At 39.2% G+C, this 22257-nt stretch overlaps 3 protein-coding genes across 13 annotated transcripts in view; 1 reads left to right on the plus strand and 2 right to left on the minus strand.

Moving 5' to 3' along the window:
* Positions 1-4966: 4966 nt before the first annotated feature.
* On the minus strand, positions 4967-10748 carry LOC117424529 (BUB3-interacting and GLEBS motif-containing protein ZNF207-like). Of its 2 annotated transcripts, XM_034040940.3 has the most exons (11): positions 10585-10748; positions 9567-9693; positions 9255-9393; positions 8958-9143; positions 8786-8861; positions 8347-8417; positions 7908-8068; positions 7424-7516; positions 6498-6737; positions 6135-6297; positions 4967-5699 (listed from the first exon to the last, which is right to left on the minus strand). In XM_034040940.3, exons 1-11 carry the CDS (start codon positions 10623-10625, stop codon positions 5539-5541), a joined length of 1458 nt encoding a protein of 485 aa, XP_033896831.1. In that variant the 5' UTR covers positions 10626-10748; the 3' UTR covers positions 4967-5538. The 2 variants fall into 2 exon arrangements, with proteins under 2 accessions (XP_033896831.1, XP_033896833.1); XM_034040942.3 differs by lacking the exon at positions 7424-7516 and having other exon boundaries at positions 10585-10747.
* A 163-nt stretch (positions 10749-10911) lies between these two features.
* Positions 10912-18290, plus strand: LOC117424317 (protein Njmu-R1-like). 9 transcript variants are annotated; one of them, XM_058992285.1, is made up of 11 exons: positions 10913-11271; positions 11800-11924; positions 12408-12479; positions 12945-13070; positions 13375-13512; positions 14248-14305; positions 15218-15340; positions 15778-15842; positions 15934-16073; positions 16711-16814; positions 17381-18290. In XM_058992285.1, the coding sequence occupies exons 1-11, from the start codon at positions 11224-11226 to the stop codon at positions 17597-17599; spliced, it is 1218 nt and encodes a 405-aa protein (XP_058848268.1). In that variant the 5' UTR covers positions 10913-11223; the 3' UTR covers positions 17600-18290. The 9 variants fall into 9 exon arrangements, with proteins under 9 accessions (XP_058848275.1, XP_058848268.1, XP_058848271.1 ...); XM_034040544.3 differs by having other exon boundaries at positions 10914-11271; positions 15221-15340; XM_058992292.1 differs by lacking the exon at positions 12945-13070 and having other exon boundaries at positions 10912-11271.
* Positions 18291-19436: 1146 nt separating this feature from the next.
* LOC117424561 (rhomboid-related protein 3-like) overlaps positions 19437-22257 on the minus strand; it is a 34303-nt gene continuing 31482 nt past the window's right edge. For both annotated transcript variants that reach the window (XM_034041001.3, XM_058992293.1), the window contains one exon: positions 19437-22028. In XM_034041001.3, coding sequence (XP_033896892.3) covers positions 21757-22028 — 272 coding nt within the window. In that variant the 3' untranslated portion in view covers positions 19437-21756. The remainder of the gene's footprint in view (positions 22029-22257) is intronic.

Consider the following 22257-nt stretch of genomic DNA (forward strand, 5'->3'; position numbering starts at 1 on the left):
AAGTGTCTGCGTGGGTTTACAGATGTAATTATTTTTGCAAAATGGAGTGCATTATGTAATCCAAAAACAAAAAAGGTTGTTTGCCTTTGATATTTATATACAATTTTGCCAGTGAGTTTCTTTTTGGTTGTGCAAATTACAGCAAATATTAGGAACTGCATGGGAAGCGAGTTCAGACTACTGTATATGATCAGGTTATATTACAGTACTTCATGTCTAAATGGCATCTTGATCAGGTTATATTACAGTACTTCATGTCTAAATGGCATCAGATAAACAGGAGTTTTTAAATAGTGTGGCAGAGTAGGGGTTGGAGGAGTAAAGATGTAGTTCAGGAGGATGCTCCAGGACTACATTTGCCAAAGACCAATGGATTGAGCCTGGACAACGTTCACCTGGCTCTTATTTTAATGAGAGCCACGTGTCTGCGATTAGCTGGCAGGTATTTAAACAGACCGAAAGGTTTGTTCGAGGCTGTCTGTGTGAAGCCAAGATCTGTGTGTAAGGACCAAAGACCTATGTGGTCAAAAGAAAAAGTACTGGGTGAACCTGAATTGTGAGACAAGTGTTTGTGCAACCAGTAAATGGCTTAGGTGTCCGGCTTATAATTTAGGGATTTAAAAGAAATTTAAAGGGTAAGTTAGTTTTTTTGTTTTGGTTTCTTTTATTTCTATAAATAACAGTGCACCAAAGTGCTAAAAAGCACCGTTGTGTGTCTGGGTGTGCTGATTTTAAAAGGGGCAAACAAACCTGAGCCGGGAGGTTATTACAATAGATAAATACCAACAATAAAATGCAAACGTAAATAAACTTAGTATGTACAGGAAGTTTGTTATAAAAACGAAGAAAAATGCACACTTGTGTAGCCAACACTTTAGTATTTTATTTATTTAGTTAACATCTTACAAGATATTTATCAATTTTGCATGTACCATAGCATCTCAGATATACTGTATAGCCCAGTTCACTGACCGGTGATGTACAGGACACAAGGTTCTTCAAGTTTAAAGGTTGCCTTCTGTAGTTTTGATCTCCAGCAGATTCATAAGACCTTATCTTTAATGCCTACTACCTTAGACATGCTATAAATCAGCTACACAAGAGTAAACAGTCATTGTCCAAAAGTACAGGAAACGTTTACAAAGTAGAATTTCACTGTAAATACATATGGGTTATTTTACTTAAAAGCAGAGAAGATTCAAACTTGAAGATGGAGAAACACGTGAGCTTTTAAAAAGGCCAAATTTTAAAAGGTAAATAAAGGTTGTTCATGGTTAATCACACGCATGAAATATACACTAAATTTCACATGCAAGTCACTGAACATTCTACATACAGTAAACACCAAGATACCTACAATTGGATACTGTATATTTCCTTGTAATAATGTGTTTGAATAAAAATCTGAATTAAAAAAGGCATACTAGGTTTTAATTGACTAAAGAATATGCCTGTTAGGCTTCATTTTCTTCAGAGTATCGTTGCAGGTGTAATTGACTGACACTGGATATGTAACAAAGCTTCTCCCTTTGTAGTAATACACAAAGACTGCTGCCTCCAGTTTACTGCACAGGCATCCAATCACAAATTTTGGTCAACACCTTATACCTTACAAACCCAAATTCAAAACCATATCTTAATGTCTGGGTAAAGTTTTAATTTAAAATAGCAGAATAGCCCAGAATCTTAACATTTTGATGTAGATGGGCAACAAACTAGTTATGACACTTTACATTTGGTGAATTACCCAAAGCCACTCTGTGCTCCGCATGTAAACCTTAGTTGATGGCAAAGTAGTATTTCAAATGCAAGCTATTCCTTTGCCAAGTGTTAATCTATCCTGGTCCTTCAGCTTGGAGGTGGTGTTACTTACCCAAATAACTTACTTGTGTGAGGATTCAGATGCATAGCAATCTCACAGCTCTACCAAAAAGTTATGTTCCTGAATCAGAGGTACTGCAGTGTTAACAGTTAGGAGACCCCCCCCTCAAAAAAACACTTATAAACAGTAGTGTTCTTAAATAAATATAACCCATCCATTACTTCTCTTTTTTAAAGTACAACAAAGTCATGAGACTCAAGGAAAGAGACATCCCTGAAAAAGGACAATAGCCAATGTGCATTTTCTCTTGATTCCTTCGTAGTACCAATACAATGTTTGACAGCAGCAGAAACTCTTATTGCTGTTTGCAAATGCAGAATTGAAAACAGACGAATACATCTTTACCCAGGAATTGCATGTTTATTTGAATAGAAAAGAAAAGGTAGATACTTTAACTATTTCTGTGCAAGACAAGACCATTTCAACAAAATATATTCTTCTTAGGAATAGCAGGTACTTACAGATTAAACTAACCTGTACTGCCAGTGTTCTGGGCTTTTCCTTCAATACCAGTAAATAGCAAGTGCTGAAACGTTGCTGCTACAGTTAACAGAAACACAAATTACATTAAAATGGCTTAAGAACTGAATCCGGAATTCTCTTGACCTCTATTACCAATACCACTAGAACACAGTCTGGCAATAGAGGGCCAAAAGTCTATTTAAGCAAGAATACCCAGCACAAGAGGAAATTACCAACTTGTTATGCACTCTAGCTCAATTCCAAAAATGGAGGGTGTTATTGCCATCACAAGTCAATTAAGCTATTGTATTTTTGTAACATTAAATATTTGCTTTTCTACTAGTAGGTGGTGAGTGTGGGTAGGTCCTCCCCTGTTCACAGATAGTTTATCTTTTAAAGTTTAATTTCAAGCCACTGACAACTGGCATTAAATGTAGACACACCCTAGGGTTTCCAGTAAGACTAGTGAATTTTAACATTGTTTTTTACATACATCAGCAAATTTCACAGCTTCAATAAACTGTTTAATGCAATATGGTTGGTTTAGGGGAGCAGATAGTATGTACACTGCACAGTTTGACAAGCTCAGAATCTACTTACTTAGCTTAAGCAAAAACTTCAAGCAGGGGCAAGCTACCTTAATGTTTCACCGATGGAGAAGAAATATTAAGAGTGATTCAAAGCTTGAACATAATGTGTGGTACGGTAAAAGCAAGTCAGTCCAATATTCCTGCCAGTAATTCCATCTGTTCTGACTATTCAAAATCAGCTGCTTTGCCTATGTAAAAATAGCTAATTTGTACATGGTTATATTAAACAAATGTGCTTAAGAGGGAGAACGAAAAAAAAAAAAAAAACTTATACCGAGCCAAAATATGCAGATAAACCCATTAGTATTTCAATTAAGTTATAATTATGTGAGCTCTACATTACGATTAGGAAAACTTCTCGTTTTCACAACACATATCCCAAGTTTAAAATAAGGTAGAATTGTTTAGCATGTGGAGTATACAACAAGTGTTGTGCCAAAGCTGTGATTAAACAAATTCACACACAAGAGTCAAACGTAATGGTTACAAAATTAAGTTAAATTTCATTCAGAACTAATTGTGATAGAGCCATTCATGTTTAAGTTGCAATCTAGCAATGCTTTAGCTGCAATGCAGAACTGTTGCAGTGCTTGACAGAGACAATTAAAATGGAATAACCTTTAAGAGGTATATTACACTTTTCATTTCAGTCAACACTAATGTAGAGCCCATCATACTCTATGGAATATAAGCCTAATTTGTACAAAAAACAAGGGCCTTCACCAAACTTGCTACAAGTTTGGGGACATGGAAATCCAACAGCCAGAAAGCTGTGAAAGCCCTTGAATAAATAAAATGAAAAAAATCTGACTTGCCTCAGACTGTACAGGGCAACACTGAGACTGCCTCAGCCTGTCCCATGGCATTGCTACAGGGAGAAGAGAAATCCTAATTTTAGCAACCAAAAGACAGCCAAATTTATTATAAGCAACATGCAATTAAACAATTTTCCACCAGGCAAGCGGTCTATTGGATTAACCATTTTACCAATCTTCAATAAGAAACTGCCAGGAGAAAGGAAAAAAAGAATGCCCCTTTGATTAAGATATGTAAACTGTATTAGACTTCAATAAAAAATTGGTACATTAGATAATTTTCACAAATGGAACATGAAAAACTGTGGATGCCTTAGGCCAAAACACCCTGACAATGTAGAAAAAGGATACTAAATGATGTTCCCATATTAAGCCTACACATCTACTTTAAAAGCACTAAAAATTTAAGGGTTAAATATCAGTAAGAGAAATCCCAAGATAGATGCAGGAATCACTTGGGTTGCTGCAGTTCACAACAGAATTACAGCAGTGATTCCAATTGATAGCCAAAATGTGTAAAAATCTTAGATGTGCCAATTTTAAAAATCCAACTACTGGTTAAACCAAAAATTTAACAAATATAACTGTTAACAAGCGGTTTGGGTGACAACAATGTAGTAATTTATACTATGACTAACAAAACCCTTTACTCCCAATATCTTACACATACAAATTCCTGTTTGCTTAGTTACTTTTTTGTGGTGCTTTCCTAGCTCTTTCCAATGCTTTGGATTGTACTACCAGTTGCAAATCTAAACTTCCAGGAAAACACCAGAGTCACCTGTTGAGTATAGAGTGAAACATGCAGCATTTTGCTTAAGGTGAGGGCAAGGGTTGGAGGGTAATAGGCAAATTTGTTTCTGGGAAGAAATCACATTCATGTTACACAGACCAGACTCGTTGCATTAGGCTCAAAATCACCATGAGCATGTGAACCCTTTTTGGGATTCAACAGTATTCTGCATTTGGGCAGAATCCAGTGGAAAGGCTCAATATTTTGTTATCTGTAACACTGTTCTATTGGGGAAACCCGTGGTCACATTTAACTACATTGTAGTGTTTCAGTGACCACAGTTACTTCACTTCCAATGATAGATCCTTAAGGTGCCTCATGTTTGAAAAGTTGTGTTCATAAACATTGCACATCATACACACACACACACTGCTGGGTACAAACCTTTATGCTGGGTTCCTTTTCTGGTCATGAAAAAAACAACTGAAGTTTTCATCACGTTTTATTACAATGAATTTTACAACAGTACAGAAATAAATCACAAGATCTATTCTGTGGTCAAAGATAACCCTGCAACAGGAACAAATCTAATATTGTGTCACACTGAGACGCAACATACAGATACTTGGAAATGGTACCTGAAGCCCTCACCAAACAAAGTTGGGGACATGAAGTCCAACAGCACATAAAGTGCTGTGAAGGCCTCACATTCTGTATAGCAATGTAATTCACAGAACTTGCCTTTAAAAGGTGGTATGTTCATGTAACTCCAGCTCCTTCAAAATATTACGAACCATATTTACTAAACTTCACTTCTAAAAACCTAAATGAAACATGGAAAAGAAAAAAGCCACACAGTATCAAATGCAACAAGTTTTTTTTTTTGTTCAAATAATGTTATGTAAAACATGAATGTCCCATGCGTTGCAAACTTTCTCATCAGTTTTTTGTTTTTTCACAATGAAGCCATAATTTCACTGAAGTTTGGCTACTAAAAACACCACAAGATGAGAAAAGGCTTAATCTCCAAACCTATTAAGAGACGGAGGATCAGCTTCAATATCGGCCTCCTTGCGACATTACAGGAGGTCTCATTCCCATTGGTGGTCGGGGAGGCCCGCCTTGGAAGGGAGGGACCATAGGGTGCCCTTGTCCATAAGGAGGCATCCCTCCAGGCATGTAGCCTGGCATTCCCTGGGGAGGACCACCATACTGCCCTGTAATAAAAAAAAAAAATGCAGTTGCTGTTTTAAATAATCCAGAAGTGTCGGTATGAGAAAAACTTAAGATTCAGTAGCACTTCAGTATACATGTAATATATCTTCGTGCAACAGCAGCAAGATACCAATAGAATATTAAATAAATATTTTTAAAAAAAGTGTGAAATGATACAGACTTCATTTGAAGTTATGCCTAGACTTACTGAGGCTCAGCGGAATAATGCTGTTGGACATTTGGAAGCTATAAAAAAGTACATTCAAAACACTTTGCGTTTTTTTTGGTTTTTTTTTTTTTTAACAGTATATAACTGGTAGGATTACAACCTACAGTTTACTATGACTGACAGAATTGCTTCTTGGAATGAGCTTGGCATGCACATATTTAGGGTCACTAATTGCTGCAAAGGTTAGTGATACATGCAAGAGCATTACCATGTGGGGGCATTGGATGTCTCATTCCAGGCTGCTGTGGGGGCATGCCTTGCTGTGGGTGCATCATGCCCCCCATTGGTCCAACAGGCGGAGCCCCCATAGGTGGCTGCCCTTGTCTTGGTAAATTTCGCTGATATTTAGGCAGCTGTGCTCTTCTTTCCTCCTACAAAGAAATAAAATGACAAAAAGCAGTTTAGTGACTTGCAACATTTGTGGAGTCTTAAATGCATACACAACAGTAAAAACACAAAAACAACACATTGATAAAGCTCAATAACTACTACATTGCATTAAGTCTACTTTGACCTAATGGTTATATATTACTTACTGTTGAAGATTTAAAAAATACATGCAAGAACTTACCAATGAAATATCCTCATCAGGGTGGATCAACTTACTAGTTGCACTCGTTGTAGTGAGGGTAGCAGGCTTACTTGTGACAGTAGCTGGTGGTTTAGATACAGTGCTGTTTGTTGCATTAGTGGTCAAAGCTGTGGACTGGGTGTATGCTGGGAATGTTGGTTTAGGGGGCTCTGCAGATGTTGCAGGCGTATTAAGAGGTTTGAAATCAGTACCAACTGGTCCTGACACTGCCTGCTGAGCCTGTTCAATAAAACAGAAACAAAATGTAAGTCAGTTTAAAAAAAAACACAAAAGAAAACACACCCCTAGCAAGAACAGAACAAATTACATTTTTAAGCATCGGCAACAAGGAAAAATAGACCCACTGCAAAGCTCACCAGCTACAATCTAAAAAACACCCACCAATTTATCTTTAATGTCATGCTTTATAAATGGTACAATAGATGCAGTAAAGCTGTAAACACTTGAATACTGCACTCTGTAGCTCAAACAATAAGGACACTACAACAGGACTAAATAATGCAGAGCAAAGCTTACATGTAAGTTCAACACAAATCTGAGAGTTTGGGTTCCCGTAATGTGAAATAGGCTTTGGCAACTATCCTAAAAAGCACTAAATCACAGATTTGTACTGAACCCCCATTTGAGACTATTAAAACTGTTTAAACATGCAGCAAAAAAATCGGACAAAAGGGAGTCCTCTATTGGGAAAACCAATTCACTGGGTTAAGTGGCAAAGCATGTTTAAATTCAAATAAGTGGCCTGAGAAATATTTCTACGTTTAGATATTCCTGAAGACGTAATATCAATGCATTTCTTAAATGCATCACAGGTTATCAATATGCTTTATTTACTGCATGCCATTGCAAGCATTTGTAAAGCACTAATTTCACAAATTGAAGTTTATCTGCAAGCTCCTGCATACTTGTGCTGTGCTAGGAAACAGAGGTTTAGAAGATGCTGACACTGTGTCGGCACTGGATGAAGCTGAACTTGTGCTTGGAACATGAGTCCCCATCTGTAGCATAAAGAAAGAGCAAACAGTGAAAACCCAAGTCAAATGGGAGGGGAAAAACCTGAAGTTTCTATTTCAGGACCTTGTTAAAAAAAACTTGAGCATAAACATTACAGAATGTTCGATTCAGAAGTGTGTCAACAGGACGGAACGCTCATGTTTAGTTTTTGATGCCGAGTGATATTTATTAAAGGATCAGCCCTGACGTTTCAGTTTTAGGGCATTGTACAGTCCACTAAATAGAGTATTGTGGTAATTAACTACAACTAGTTAATTAATTTTACTATCATGTCAGTATTTACAATTTGCCTGTAGGTGCATTCAGAAGGCTTTGGCAGAGTTCATGTACAAAGGGTTTCAGTAAAAACACAAAATAACCCCATGCATGTCATACCTGTCCTGCACTGGGAAACAGTGGTTTCGTGACGGGTGGCTGTGGATTAGGTGCTGTTGCCACAGGTTGCGCAGGCCTGCTTAGCAAGCCTTGCGCAGTAACTGGAGGACCTTGTCCCATAAGAGGCATACCCGGACGAGGCCCTACAGGGGGAGGCATACCTGGTGGGGGAGGAAAAAAACAAAAAGACATAAACCAAATTCATTCAAATTGGGAACAAAGACCAACCTGCAAGATCAGCATAAACATAGCCTTACATTTTTTTTTTTTTTTTTTTAAGAGGCAAAACAAAACCTGGAAGTAGCTGAAGTATACAATAGCCAGATAAATATAACACCTCTCTACAATTTGACAGGCAGAACCATGAAGGAAATCTTGCAGTGCCCAATTTAAAGGATCAATATTTTTAATTGGTTATCAAACATTAAGCAATACTCACCATGATGCATGCCATGCATCATAGGGGGCATACCAGGTCCAGGAGGCATCATGCCACCCATTGGCATCATTCTGTAAAAACAGAAATTATACTGTATATCAAGAAAAAATATGCCCTAGTGGAACAGCTGAGCAATTACCTTAACCCTTAGCGGCCCATTTATTCAGTGCCTGTCAGGCACCTCAGGTCCAATTTATTTTCACACGCACTGTTTAAAAGTATTAAACCCCCCCTTTATTTTTCGGCTTCTCCCGGTCTCACTCTCCCATTGAAAGATTTTCTCAGCTTTTTCCGGAGAAAGAGACTAGAGACCTGTGCTTTTACGTCTTTTTGAGGATGTCGGACAGGGTCCGACATCGGACCGGAAAGGGAAAATTGTAATGTCGGACCTGGTCCAACATAGGACCGCAAAGGGTTAAATGTGGAATATCTGGCTTACCCAGGAGGCATGCCAGGCATAACTGGGGGCATCCCAGGCATCATATGTGGAACTCCTGGCATCATGGGTGGCATGCCTACAAAAAGAAACAGTATATTTAATTGTCCTTTCTAAAATACAGCAATGTAAATTCAGCTAAAGAGGGCTGAATGTTGAATGCAGCATAAAATACCTGAATAGTTATTGGGAGGCATTCCTGGTGCCCCCGGTACAGGTAGCATTCCTGGCTGGGTCATCGACGGCATGTAGCTCTGCTGGGGCTGCGCAGCCTGCTGCTGGAAAGAGGGCCCGGCTTCTTCATCATCGTCAAAATCGTCAGAGTCATCCGCATTGTTCTGCTTCTTTTTTTGACTTTCAGCTATTAAAAAAAAAAGGAGATAAACTTTTACTAAAGGGTACTACTAGACTTGGTGTCAGCCTTCAGATTTATGTAGTAGAGAGAAGGCAGTGACAGTTCTGACGCCTTTACCTTGTGTTTTCTGCTCTAGTACCCTTCTCCTTTCTTCCATATCTTTTTCCGGTATGCCTTCCATGCCATAGATTTCCAGTTCAATGTCCGTCCTTCCTGGTATCGCATTAGGTACGCCATCTATTGTTTCTTTATGTACCTACATTTAAAGAAATAGGAATGAGAATTCAGCACACAAACACCTGATTACCACTACTTCAAATTAATTTGGAAATTTCACTGCAAGGGTCCAAAACTAGCTTTTAACTTCAATACATGCAACAAAAAGAAACAACGATAATAATAATAATAATAATAATAATGTGCACTTACCTGCATACAGTGTATAGCTAAACCTGGGCCTGTATACAATTTCTTGTGACAAATATGACATTTGAAGTGCTTTGCTTTCTGGTGCTGAATAAGAATTTTCTCATCATCAAAATCTCTGTTGCAGTACCTGTGTATCTGGAGTCAAGGTCAATAGTGTTCGAGAGAATAAATCCAAGTCAAATACAACTATGCCAATACGTTATTTTATTATTATTTTTGTGTAATTTATACAGTTACACTACAGGCCTGTTTTTCAACATTAACACACGTATACAATTTAATAAAATAAAAACAAAATTAAAATAAGTTTTGTATTTTAGACCAACATTATTGTCATTACTATTTTCTAACAGGGTTTAAGTCCAGCCATTTATCTAAAAGTGTGGTTGTGTCTATGCAGGTCACAGCTTACTTTGAATCACACACGCAAATATGTAATAACATAAACCAGTACTCACCACACTACTGGGCAATAATTTATAATAATAATAATATTTTTTTGTAAAAAAAAAAAAAAAAAAAGGGATGTTCCAGAATACAGGAGATGCGTACCAATACACCGGAAGTCATGCAATACACCCAACACCCACCCTTCCTGTGTTTATTACTTCATTTCTAGTTAAAAAGTAATTAGTGTTCAGACCACGTACATTTTTTTTTATCACGGTACATAAAGCAAACACTTCTAGATTCTGAAAAAACAAATCTTTTTTCTTTTTTATATAACACGCACCGTCGTTAGAAATTCACAGCAGGCCACACGCTGCAAACCCAAGCGAAAATGTGTTTTTAAAAAGTAAGTAAATAAATACATTTACTCGTGTACAAATAATTAAAGATAAATCAATAAACCACAATGTATTACAGTTCTGTAAACCGCTGAAGAAACATCCCCGTCTTTGTCCGCCAACACCACGTCGCAGGGTAAATAATGGCGGCATAACATTGAATGTCAAAAACCATGAGCTCTTAGTAAATAACGAGTCTGAACATTTCAGTTCTTTTACGTAAAGGATACCAGCACCACGGCTTCATCTGCTTCTTCTTCTTCCTACCCATGATATCGACAAGCGGGTTTTAAGAGTAAAAAAACAAAAACTGACGCAAGGCCAATAGATCCGTGCCCACAACAGAGCGAAGCTAACAGAGAAAATGGCGCCGCGGACTAACTTCCACCTCCCCACAATGCAGCACGAGGCGCTTAATATTAATGAGGATGGGCGGGGCTCGTTTTGTTGGAATATAGATTAGCAAAGTCCTGATTGGTGTAAACTGCAGAAATGATTGCCATACTATTAGCTATGGAATGGATAAATGACGTCAGACCTGACAGAGTCCTAATATTCTCAGACTCTATGGCTTGTATTAAGGCAATTGAATCAGGAGTATCTAAAGCAAGACAGGATATATAGTAGGGGGAATCAGGCATCTGTATAACGAGTTGTTTTTATAAAGGAATGTGCGTTTTATTTGGATTCCTGGAAACTGAGACAGGGAGATTTGACAAGTACTGTATATGTAGACTTTTTAACACCTATTACAGAGCATATTTCACAGAACATAATAATGAAGTACATAAAGGATACAGGGAGATACAGCTCAATTTAGAAGTAAAATCAATATTTGTGTTCTGTTTTATGACCTGTAGTTGGTAGCAATGAGTCACATCAGTGGATCCAGCAGCCATCCTTTCATAAAGTCTAAGGTGGGTTCCTCTTAAGTAAACAGAGCGCTGCGCAATCTTGCACAACGGATACTGCGCAGTACGGCGGCATGTTTCTGTTTTTACGTGGCAAAAATACAAATGTAATTAAAGAACTGACCTGCCAAATTCTCAGCTTTTATCACTTTCATACAGCAACCCCATATTTTGTTCTGTATTACAAAAAGAGATATCTAAGCAGAAACATTTTACATTTTGTTTTAGTAAAAAAAAAAAAAAAATTAAAAGTTATAAAGCAATGCGGTCATATATAATGTATACGCACTATGCATAATTTTGAAATGTGGACAGTTTTGAAAACTGCGGTATAAGGAAGCTCTTCGCTTTTGAACAACAACGCCCCTCTGCCGGGGAACCCTGACGAACCCGGAAACCAAAAAGAGACGCACTTGCAGCTCATTGTTTATTCTGAAGCAACAGCTGTCACTCTTACGTGTTTAATACACCGATTGATGCAAGACAAATATACATATATATGTAGCTATGTTCACTTCTCAGTCTTCCTTCCAGGACTCTGTAGACGGAGACGAGAAGGACGCGGAGCTGGAGACGGAGGGGTGTCTAACCGACCCGGTGACAACACCGCAGCAATTAAGCAACTGGTACTATTGTCTGTATTTATACCAGAGCTCCAGGTAAACGTGAAAATAAACATTACAGAACAGCACAGTGCAAAATAAATTCAGTGAAACTGCACTGCAGCGCGACATTATTTATTTTTCGGACACTCACTGACATATGGTGTACAGTAGCTATTTATTATTATTATTATTATTATTATTATTATTATTATTATTATTATTGTTCTGTAGTTACAACTTCATATGAGTATGTCATTTGTCAAAATGTTTCATCACGTTAGTTGTGCTTTTGAATTTTAACGAGCACATGTATAGAAGTGTTGTATGTTAATGCATTTCGATTATTTTAACGAGCACATGTATAGAAGTGTTGTATGTTAATGCATTTCGATTATTTTAACGAGCACATGTATAGAAGTGTTGTATGTTAATGCATTTCGATTATTTTAACGAGCACATGTATAGAAGTGTTGTATGTTAATGCATTTCGATTATTTGGATTGTATTAAGGCATGTAACCGTGTTGCGTTCATTTAGACTACAGGGAGCAGATGACAGTGAGGCAGGGAGCCACAGGAAACCTGCATCCACACCTGGGGATGAGTTTAGGTAAACTATACATATACTGGTGGGTCCAGGGATGGAACGAAGACTCCCATTGCATAGCAGCTTGATCCATTCACTACGAGTTTAATTAAGACACACCTGAGCTTGCTACCTTTACACACTGTGGTAATCAAGCTCCTAGCAAAACCTGGAATGGGTGAAACTGCTATGCAATAGGAGTTTATGTTTTCCATCCCCGGGTCATTTTTCTGAGCTGTTTAAACTGTCCTGGATGGTGTTCCAGAAATGTGACAGGCCTGAGATACGGGGTAATGGGGCATCCCGTTTTGGGTTTTGTAAGCTGGAATCAGGCAGAGTGGTTCTGAGAGTTCTGAGCCGTGCTGGCATGGTGACATTTCTGCACAGGCTGGAACACTTGTTAGCTAATGAGATTACCCCTCTATTCTATCCATTTTACAAAGACACGTATGGCCTAACTATTTTAAACTGTACGTTTGCTGCCTGCAGTCTTTCCCTGGGTGACACCAACCTGCCAGCGGAGGCTGAATCAGAGCTGCTGAGTTACATTTCCAGGCGTCTGAGCAAAGGGGCGCTTCTAGAAGGCATGGGGAACATAGCGACTGTGTCACTGAGGTAAGCAGTGCACTGTCAGAACCAAACATTGAGGCTACATTCCAAGTGGTCTGGTGTAATCGGGTATAGTTTGGAGAAAGATGTTTGTAAAACTGCCAAATAAAGAGACAAACACAGACATCTGTAACCAGTGCTGCTCTACCTTGGCACCACTTAAAAGTTTTTGTTTAATTTTAGGACTAGCAAGAAGAGTGCATCCAAGGGAGAATCTGGGTTAAATAGTCTTAAAAAAAAAAAAAAAAACATCAGAATGCTGCTAGACCTCTCCAATAATTCTTTTGTGTTTTCAACGTTCTTTTTTTAGTGTTCCGGAACAATCTCTTGGTTGCTATTGCTGCCTGGTGCAGCAAGACAAGTTACAGGACCAGGCCGGAGCAGCAGGTGGGATCAGCACTGATTTTGTCATCTGTTTCCTAGGGGGCTCGGAGAAGGGCCTTGAACAATATCTTTTCAACAACAGTGTTTAAACACAGTGCTGTGCCAGCTTGCTGTTATACACTAGGGTCTATTCAATTGATCTAAATACAGCCATTATTTAAATAATTAAAAGAATGGATAAAATAACACGTGTGTGTTTGTCTCTTTAGTCTTTAAGAGTAGTGCCTATTTTAACATTTAACCGTGGCAGTATTTAGATCAACTAAATAATGTCTTATTCTAAGCAAATAAGTAGCAATGGTATTATCTGAGTTACGATTCCAAGGATGGAAATCAGACTCCTATTGCATAGCAGTTTCACCCATTGTAGGTTTGATTAGCCCCAGTATATAGGTAGCAAGCTCAGGTATATCTTATTAACCTCAGTGAAACCAGGAATGGATCAAACTGCTATGCAATGGGGGTCTTATTCCATCCCTGAAAGCTTGTAATTCCGACCATACTCTTTGCTTGTGGAATTTCTGATTCCCCTCTCCCGGGTTTGTGTCATACCTGCAGAGGTATCCAGGATATTAAGGGTCAGTTATTTCCAGCATTATATACAGACAATCGAAAATGAAACGTACAATGTGTTGATTTATTTAGGTTGTTTTATGTATAATTTCCTGCAACATTTTTCATGTGTTCACATTCATTTTCATTACCTATGTTTGCATCATGGGGGAGACACTTTGTAACATGTAGACCTTGCATGCAAATTGTTGAATCATAGTGAAGCTTTCCTTAATACAGAAAGTACTTTCAGGCTGGAGCTGGACACATACGTGCAGGGATTGCAAAGCTCTCTGAGTCCACAGGTGATGTACATTCTTTGTATTCTTATACCAGTTATATTTAATATAGTGCAGGCCTGTATACTGTATGAAAAAGACTGCAAGGACAATCTATAGCATGAGAAGCAAGTGCAGTCAAAATGCAGCATATTGATGATGTGGTTTAAACCTGCAAAATGCAGCATATTGATGATGTGGTTTAAACCTGCAAAATGCAGCATACTGATGATGTGTTTTAAACCTGCAAAATGCAGCATATTGATGATGTGTTTTAAACCTGCAAAATGCAGCATATTGATGATGTGTTTTAAACCTGCAAAATGCAGCATACTGATGATGTGTTTTAAACCTGCAAAATGCAGCATATTGATGATGTGTTTTAAACCTGCAAAATGCAGCATATTGATGATGTGTTTTAAACCTGCAAAATGCAGCATATTGATGATGTGTTTTAAACCTGCAAAATGCAGCATACTGATGATGTGTTTTAAACCTGCAAAATGCAGCATATTGATGATGTGTTTTAAACCTGCAAAATGCAGCATACTGATGATGTGTTTTAAACCTGCAAAATGCAGCATATTGATGTGTTTTAAACCTGCAAAATGCAGCATATTGATGTGTTTTAAACCTGCAAAATGTTTAACGTGCAGAAAACCACTAACACTGTGCAGTTGCTATTTTTTAGCCAGCATTTTTGTTTTCCTTTTTTTTTCCCCCATTGGCGATATTTGCATATATTTTAATTGCTCTATAAGAAACCCTAAGTAATCAATATAGCTGTCTTAGCCAAAAAGGTTGGACAGCTCTGATGCAGGACCGTACCTTCCTGTTGCTTTGTTGTTTTTCTAAATTACTGTTGCAATCAATATTCTAGTGGCTGTGCCGTGTAGCAATTTGTAGCTCCCTTGTAATTCCTCTTCCATTTCTGTCTAGCAGCTGAGCGACTTAGAGACCCACATCAGGCCTTACTTGAGCAGCTGGTATGAGGAGTGTGTAATGCACATACAAAGAGTGGTACAGCTGACCCAGGACAAGGTTTCCTTTCTGTTGCATGCTGTGAGTATTCAAATGCATGCCTAATCTAGCAGTTAAATCTATGTTTCTTTTCTTTATTACCCTCGTTGTTGTGTAGTTGCAACTTTTCATTTCCTAATCTGTGCTTTGCTAGCCCAGCAAGCTAATGACCTGTCTGTGCAATGTGTATTGTGTCCACTTAGTGGGTCTGTTTCACTGTGTATAAAGATGCAGCCTGTAAAATGCAACGCCTGCTACCACTGGTCTTGATTCCACATCCTGGAAACGTACATACTGTTTAATTAGGTTTTGTCATATTTAATGTATAGTGATGAAACAATTAACTTCTTTGTATAACACAACAATAAAATAATAACACATTATATACTTCACCTTTCAGGAAACCTGCACATCACTATTTTTTTTTTTTTTTTAAGAATACCAAACTAACACACAGAAAAATAACTTTTATGTTCAAGGCTTTGAGTCACAGTCCCGTGGAAGTCGTAGGAGGAGAAGACAAAGTCAAAAAGGATATCGACAGGTAAAAATCTAAACTTTTTGAGTCCGCAAGAACAGAAATGTCGGGGTTTACGAGATGTCCTCGGATTAAAGGGTTAACTGTCTGTTGCCAGGTTTCTAAACGCAGCCAGTTTCCAGGGTCTGATTCATGAAGACACAACGGCAGCCACTCTGTGTAATGCATTATCAGAGGAGCCCCAGAAAGATGTGACTATAGACTGCAGCCAGCAGCAGCCACAGTTCCTGAACGCAGGTGACGCACGCCATTAGAGATTTACCATCCCTTTGGAATAACCATCATTGTAATATAATAACACATGGTAACTCATATCCTATAATATATCTCATGCAGTGTAATGTGTTCTGCAATGTGCATATGCATGTACAGCTTGCTGTTTCCTGGGTTGCTTTGCAGAGCTTGTGCAGGCATCATGCTTTATGCTCCACATGGAGTGCAGGATGCGCCCTCTAGCCTGGACGTCGCCGGTTCCAGTCCAGGCTATTCCACTGCCGACCGTGGACAGGAGCTCCCAGGGGGCGGCGCACAATTGGCCGAGCGCCGCCGGGGGGGGCGGGGCTTAGGTTGGCCAGGGTGTCCTCAGCTCACCGTGCACCAGCGACCCCTGTAGTCTGGCCGGGCGCTTGTCCTCCGACGCTGTAGCAATGAGGTGGCTGCATGGTGAGTCTGCAGTGGGAAAGAAGCGGTCGGCTGACGGCACGCTTCGTCTTCGTCAGCGCGGGGGTGGTAGCGGTGAGCTGAGCCTAAAAATAATTGGATATTTAAATTGGGAGAAAATACAAAAAATAACTGTTTACTACTGAATTTAAAAAAAAAAGATTTGAAGTGTTTTTAAAATGCCAGTGTCTTACTGAGCTCCTTTCCCTCACAGGCAGTAACCGGTTTTGTGAAAGCTGGGTCCAGGCCTTTCTGAACGGGGCAGACGGGGGCAATCCATTCCTTCTGAGACAGATTCTTGAAAACTTTAAGCTAAAGGTACTATTGTAACAATTAGATAAAACCGACTAACAGTGACCAAAAGTGAAAGGCTTTTATTAAGTTCTGAAAGGGATTGCACTTGTCAATTTGATAAGATGGCAATATTTATGTTGAGTCTTTCAAATACTGCTCATTTTTGTTTGTCAATATTTCTTAAGGACCAGAGAGAAACTCTTAGTTTATTGCATGTTAGCAACAGGTTTTCCAGGCCGTTTGTGTTCTCTATATATGTAAAAGATATGATCATATTTTAAATTGGAGACAATCTTTTAAAGTTGGAATTTGAAATCGTTGGCCCCTTTATGGTGTCATTAGCCTTGTTTTTGGAAATTTCCCAGAACAGGGCTACTTTCCAAAAAAAAAAAAGGGTTGTGCCACTAGAGGGAGTCAAAATGCTGTTGCTTATCCGAGACCTGTGGCCACTGGAATCCATTGCGCTCAGTGGGGTTCACTGATAGAAGAGAAAGCAACATAAATATGAATGAAAATAGCAATCAGCTGATGCACGGGAGGGTAAAATGCGGACACGCTCGTTCTGAACCCAACTCCTGCTGTGCTTCCAGGCAATCCAAGACCTGAACAGCCTGAAGCGGCTCATCCAGCAGGCCGAGATGAACCACTACGCCTTGTTCAGGTGCTACGTGTTTCTGAAGCACTGCGGGAACGGAGACGTGCTCCTGCAGAACGTGAAGGTGGAGCACGCCGAGATGCCGGAAGCGCATAGGATAGTGCAGGTGCTGGAGGAGTTCATGTATGAAGAGGGCTCCACTAGCCTCCAGTAACTGAGCAGGACCCTCTTTGCAAAGGGGAGACTCAAGTGTCTAACCCCCGCAGAACCTAGGATTCCTGCTCCTTGCAATGCTGTGCCATCTTTTAATAAACACTACAAGCTGTCGGGAAGGATGCAGGAACCTGCACCGCAGATGGATTTCATGAATCTAGATTTGTGACTTAAATGTAAAAAAACAAAAAAAAAAACAAAAAAAAAAAAACTCAGATGTCAGATGCTTTTCAGATTTTACATTCCAGAAGACTCCACTGCAGCCCCCGCTCACCCGCCCACCTCTTTACAAGCCTAACTCTGTGTTTCATATTTACTAGCCTTGTATTTATTAACACTGAAGGGCCATTTCGGCACCCTGAAAAGAGAGACAAAGGAGCCGTTACAGAGAAGTGACATGATGCTAAGAGCTCCTGAAGGGCACACAAGGCTTGCACAGCAGATCATTGCTTGCATTCATTACAAATACAAATAGCTGTTTTTGTTGGGTATAAGATCCAGATGAGCTCTCTAGTTGAACTGGAAATAGATGCTGCGACTGTATTAATAAAATAAAGACCCATGAGAAATAGAAAGTGTGATATACTGTATTGTGTATATAATATTGAGTGCGTTACACTGTCATTCATCCCATGTCCTCCGTATTAAAAAATGCCAACATTAAAGATTAAAAATGTCATGCAGTAACTGTTCACTGTGACAAATTGTGTGGGTTTTTTTTGTTCATTTTAAGAATTCTGTTTTGACACATCTTTGTGGTCTGTTTATTGAATCAAACCATAAATGCATTGCTCCACATTTTCTCACAAAGGTTTCCCGTTCCCCCAGATAAAGTGAATTCAGCTGGGCCCTTCCTGTGTTTGAGGATTATGATTAATGACTTCTGTGAACCACGGCACCTAAATCTATCAGTCATGTCAGAGGGCAGACGAATCCATCTTGTTTTTACAAACTCAGTGTTTGAGGAGGAATAATAATAAAAAAATGAAAATAAATCGCAGCAAACCCACATATATTTTCTATGAGCTCTGCAATCTCCTTCTAGATTCTCCAACCACCTCTGAAACTGCATTCGTCCTGAATGTTTTGTTCATGCAAGTTACACAATACCCGGCATTTTCAGCAAACCTCATGCATTTTGGAGCCAAATGGCTGCATATTATTTTGGAACCAAACTTATTTCCAATGCACAGATTTTAATGTTTTTCAATACTTTTTACAGGTACAAAGTCATTATTTCACGTGCTTAATGAGTATAGCTTTCTGTTAACAGTTTCTAGTTAACGATAAAACTTATCAAATGGAATGTGGATAAACCCAAGTTTGCTTGTGTTGAATTCCAATTTTTTATTTTTTTTTCCAGGCTAGTTTTGATTTGTTATTGAAAGCTAGCATATAAGAAATCTTGACCACTGAGGCACGCTGTATCAGCAGACCAGGAACGCAGGAGATTAGATCAAAGTCAGCTCCTTGCAGAGTGCAGCAAAGCCAACGGCTTGCTTTTAGCAGTGACTCTGAATGCTAATAGCCCATTCATATTAGCTATATAATATAAACTATTACTGAGTATCTCTGTGGCCGAGTTTCAATTTACCCACATATATTCATACATATATTCAACACATTATCAAAAAAAGCCTCAAATAAATCAATAAATGAACGGATTTTGTTTTAAAAAAAGGTTTAATTGAAACCAATATTTACATATCAAATCTACAAAATATACATTATATTAAAAAAAAACACATATATCAAACCTGGACCGGTGTTTGGTGATGTGCCATAGCCCTTTTTTCTGGACAGACAGTTCCAAATAATATTATAATTATTGATGTGGGTTTCTTTTTTTTTTTTTTTTAAATATTTTAAGACTGTACAAAATAGTTTTGAATACATGTACAATGATGATACAAGACAGACATTACAATAAGTTAACATTTCTAAGGAAGATGCATTATAATCTAATTCTGATGCCCATACAAACGGTTATTTAAAAAAAAAAAAAAAAAAAAAATATTGGACACAATAAGGCTATCAGGTATCTATCTTTCTGAATCATGCCCTCTCCCCCCCCATCAGATAACACAACCCTCCATCGAGTGCTCATTTCAACCGCACAGTTAGAAATTCAGTAAGAATAAGATTATAGAAGAAATGTTATCAATCGCCACACAAAGACAGTTTAAATCAATCATTTCTGAGCTCTCTTTACACCAGACTGTGAGATCAGCTCCCAGTAGCCAGGCCTGATTACTGTGAAGCTTCACCATGCACACCAAGGATGAAGTCTCGGATTGCCATTAAAAAGAGGACACATGTGACACACTAATGCTGTGCCTGCTGCTGTCGTCTTTTCCTGAATGCGGTACATCCATTAACAGGTGCAGCAGCACTGCGCAGGACTGAAAATGAAACGTAACCATTACCTGCAGTAATAAAAATCATACCGCTTCAGAAAGCTCGCCTGACTATTACTGAGCTTATTTTCCAGCACAGTACTGTACTGTTGTATATTTGATTAAGTGTACCTGATGTACTTTAATAGGTATTTCATGTGCTTTAAGATTTGGTAGGGATTAGTATATTATTTCACTTGCAGAACAGACAGAGGTTTCGAAGGTAACTGTATCTTTTAAATGGCAAACCATTTAAATAGGAGAATGATTCAGTTAGGAGTACGTTTATGTTTTGCGGGAAAATTTCAAAAACAGCAAAAACAAAACTGCACTCTTTATAAAACAGCATTATTTACTGAATACAAACGTCACTTAAATAACAACCCCTCCCACGCCCAAACAAGAGGTGCAAGCGATAAAAAAAGGACAAACTCCTTCAATTACATTCTTCTAAGGTTAAGACAACTGCATCTCGTATTCAATTCACAAGGGCCCCCCTTATAACAGTTTACTGTGCTATACCACAGTGGAAGCCTAAATGCACGGTACAGCACAGGTGAGCACAGCAGATCACACAGGAGTATGGCAAAGCTACAAAAAGCAATTATTAATCATTAAAATCAGCATTAAATGCAATTCAGTGTGTATGGAAAAGCATCAAGAGGATCATGCACATTTACTATGGGAAACTGATAGAAGGGCTGATCAGAGAGAGAGGCATTCAACACAATTCTGATTTCATATCGCCTACGGTCTACAATACACTTCATTGCATTACAATACATTCCTAGACGCATTCCGTACACAGATAGAACACTGGCTTACATTTTTGGCAAATCACTTACAATAGTTTAGAGGTCGAAACTGCACTTCATACAAAATGATATCATTATATAAGGAATAATGTGCACCCCACTGTACCTAATAAGGCTGTCACTCCATCAAGGGGCTGTGGTGCTGTGATAAACTACAACGGTGACTGAGCAGAACGAAATGTTTCCTGTCTTTCTAACTGTAGTTCTGACGCAGGTTACCATGTGACAATAAGACTGACAGACTCTGGAGTTTATAGGAAGCTCATCAAAAGAAATAATTAAGACAGATACCACTCTTGTAGTTTGAAAAACATACAGCACTTTTCACTATCATGCATCTTACAGTTTCATCCCTTGGCCACTGCGCATAAGGACTGATGAGACCAATTCTGCACACTGAGATACGGTAAGCAACTAAGGGCTGGGTCTGAGATGAGCATTTCTTTGATTTGCAGAATTGCACAATGCATTCCTGTTATTAGAGGACAGCACATTATACTGTATTAAACAGAGTTCAGGAAGTTTTCTTTCCATGATACCGTATATATACAAATTTAATTCATCTGTAGTCCCCCCCACCCTCCAAAAGGAGGCGCCAAAGCCTCCCCCTCAGCACGACGGTAGAGCGTGGCGGATATTTGAACAACCTACTTCTGCATGGATCTGTTCAGTGATTTATTTTTTTTGGCATTACTTTGGAATCCAGTAATGTTTAACATGTAAACAGGCTGTACAAACTGTACACAAAAGTCACGATGCTCACGGGCACATCTTTGTTCTGTTTAGTTTATGCAAAGACACCTTCCGTGTTAGAAAACGTACCCACATTAAAGTCACGGCCCTTCCCCAAGCAGGTCCAGGCAGGCTTGGCCATGCCACACTTTGCCCACACGAGTGCGTGCCAGCGCTGGTGTTTGACCTGGCATCTCCGACGGCAGCCTGGGTCTTCAGGGAAGGGGAGGCAGCCGGAGCTCCAGCAGGCTGTAGGCGAAGATGTTCCAGAAGACGGCAAACAGAACGAAGACGATGTAGACTAAGATGAAGATCCACCAGAGCGACTGCTCCTGGAGCCTCTGCTCGTAGTTCCTGAGGACCACCACCCCCAGCGTGACCCCCACCGCCACCCCGCCCAGGTGGGCCACGAAGCTGGGGTTGGGGCAGGGCGGGTAGACCGAGGGGTAGAAACGCAGCCACACCGCTCTCCCGAACTCCGCACTCACTGCACACAGATAGGAAGAAGCTTGTTATCACTGATCGTGGGGGGCGGCTGTCTCTTTAACTAGCTTTATTAATCCTGGTGTGTAATAATCAATCCTGGTGCTTACACGGTAATACACTGACGTTCTGCACACTGCTTGGTTATCACTATTTTGATGATCTAAACCATGGTGGTGTTTAGATCCGTCACCGCTGATGTCAATTGGATGGACTCCATAGCGATTCACAGC

Source organism: Acipenser ruthenus, chromosome 19 (assembly GCF_902713425.1).
Source record: "Acipenser ruthenus chromosome 19, fAciRut3.2 maternal haplotype, whole genome shotgun sequence".
In the NCBI taxonomy this organism is placed as follows: domain Eukaryota; kingdom Metazoa; phylum Chordata; class Actinopteri; order Acipenseriformes; family Acipenseridae; genus Acipenser; species Acipenser ruthenus.

What these genes read in the sequence shown, in the direction of transcription:
- LOC117424529 (XM_034040940.3), bottom strand. Translation starts at nt 10,625, where the DNA reads ATGGGTAGGAAGAAGAAGAAGCAGATGAAGCCGTGGTGCTG. An exon ending in TGTTTCCCAGTGCAGGACAG is followed by an intron (nt 7,517 to 7,907) that starts GTATGACATGCA and finishes TTTATGCTACAG; the next exon opens with ATGGGGACTCATGTTCCAAG. An exon ending in TGTTTCCTAGCACAGCACAA is followed by an intron (nt 6,738 to 7,423) that starts GTATGCAGGAGC and finishes TTTATTGAACAG; the next exon opens with GCTCAGCAGGCAGTGTCAGG.
- LOC117424317 (XM_058992285.1), top strand. Translation starts at nt 11,224, where the DNA reads ATGAGTCACATCAGTGGATCCAGCAGCCATCCTTTCATAAAGTCTAAG. An exon ending in ATCCTTTCATAAAGTCTAAG is followed by an intron (nt 11,272 to 11,799) that starts GTGGGTTCCTCT and finishes TCTTCCTTCCAG; the next exon opens with GACTCTGTAGACGGAGACGA. An exon ending in TATTTATACCAGAGCTCCAG is followed by an intron (nt 11,925 to 12,407) that starts GTAAACGTGAAA and finishes GCGTTCATTTAG; the next exon opens with ACTACAGGGAGCAGATGACA.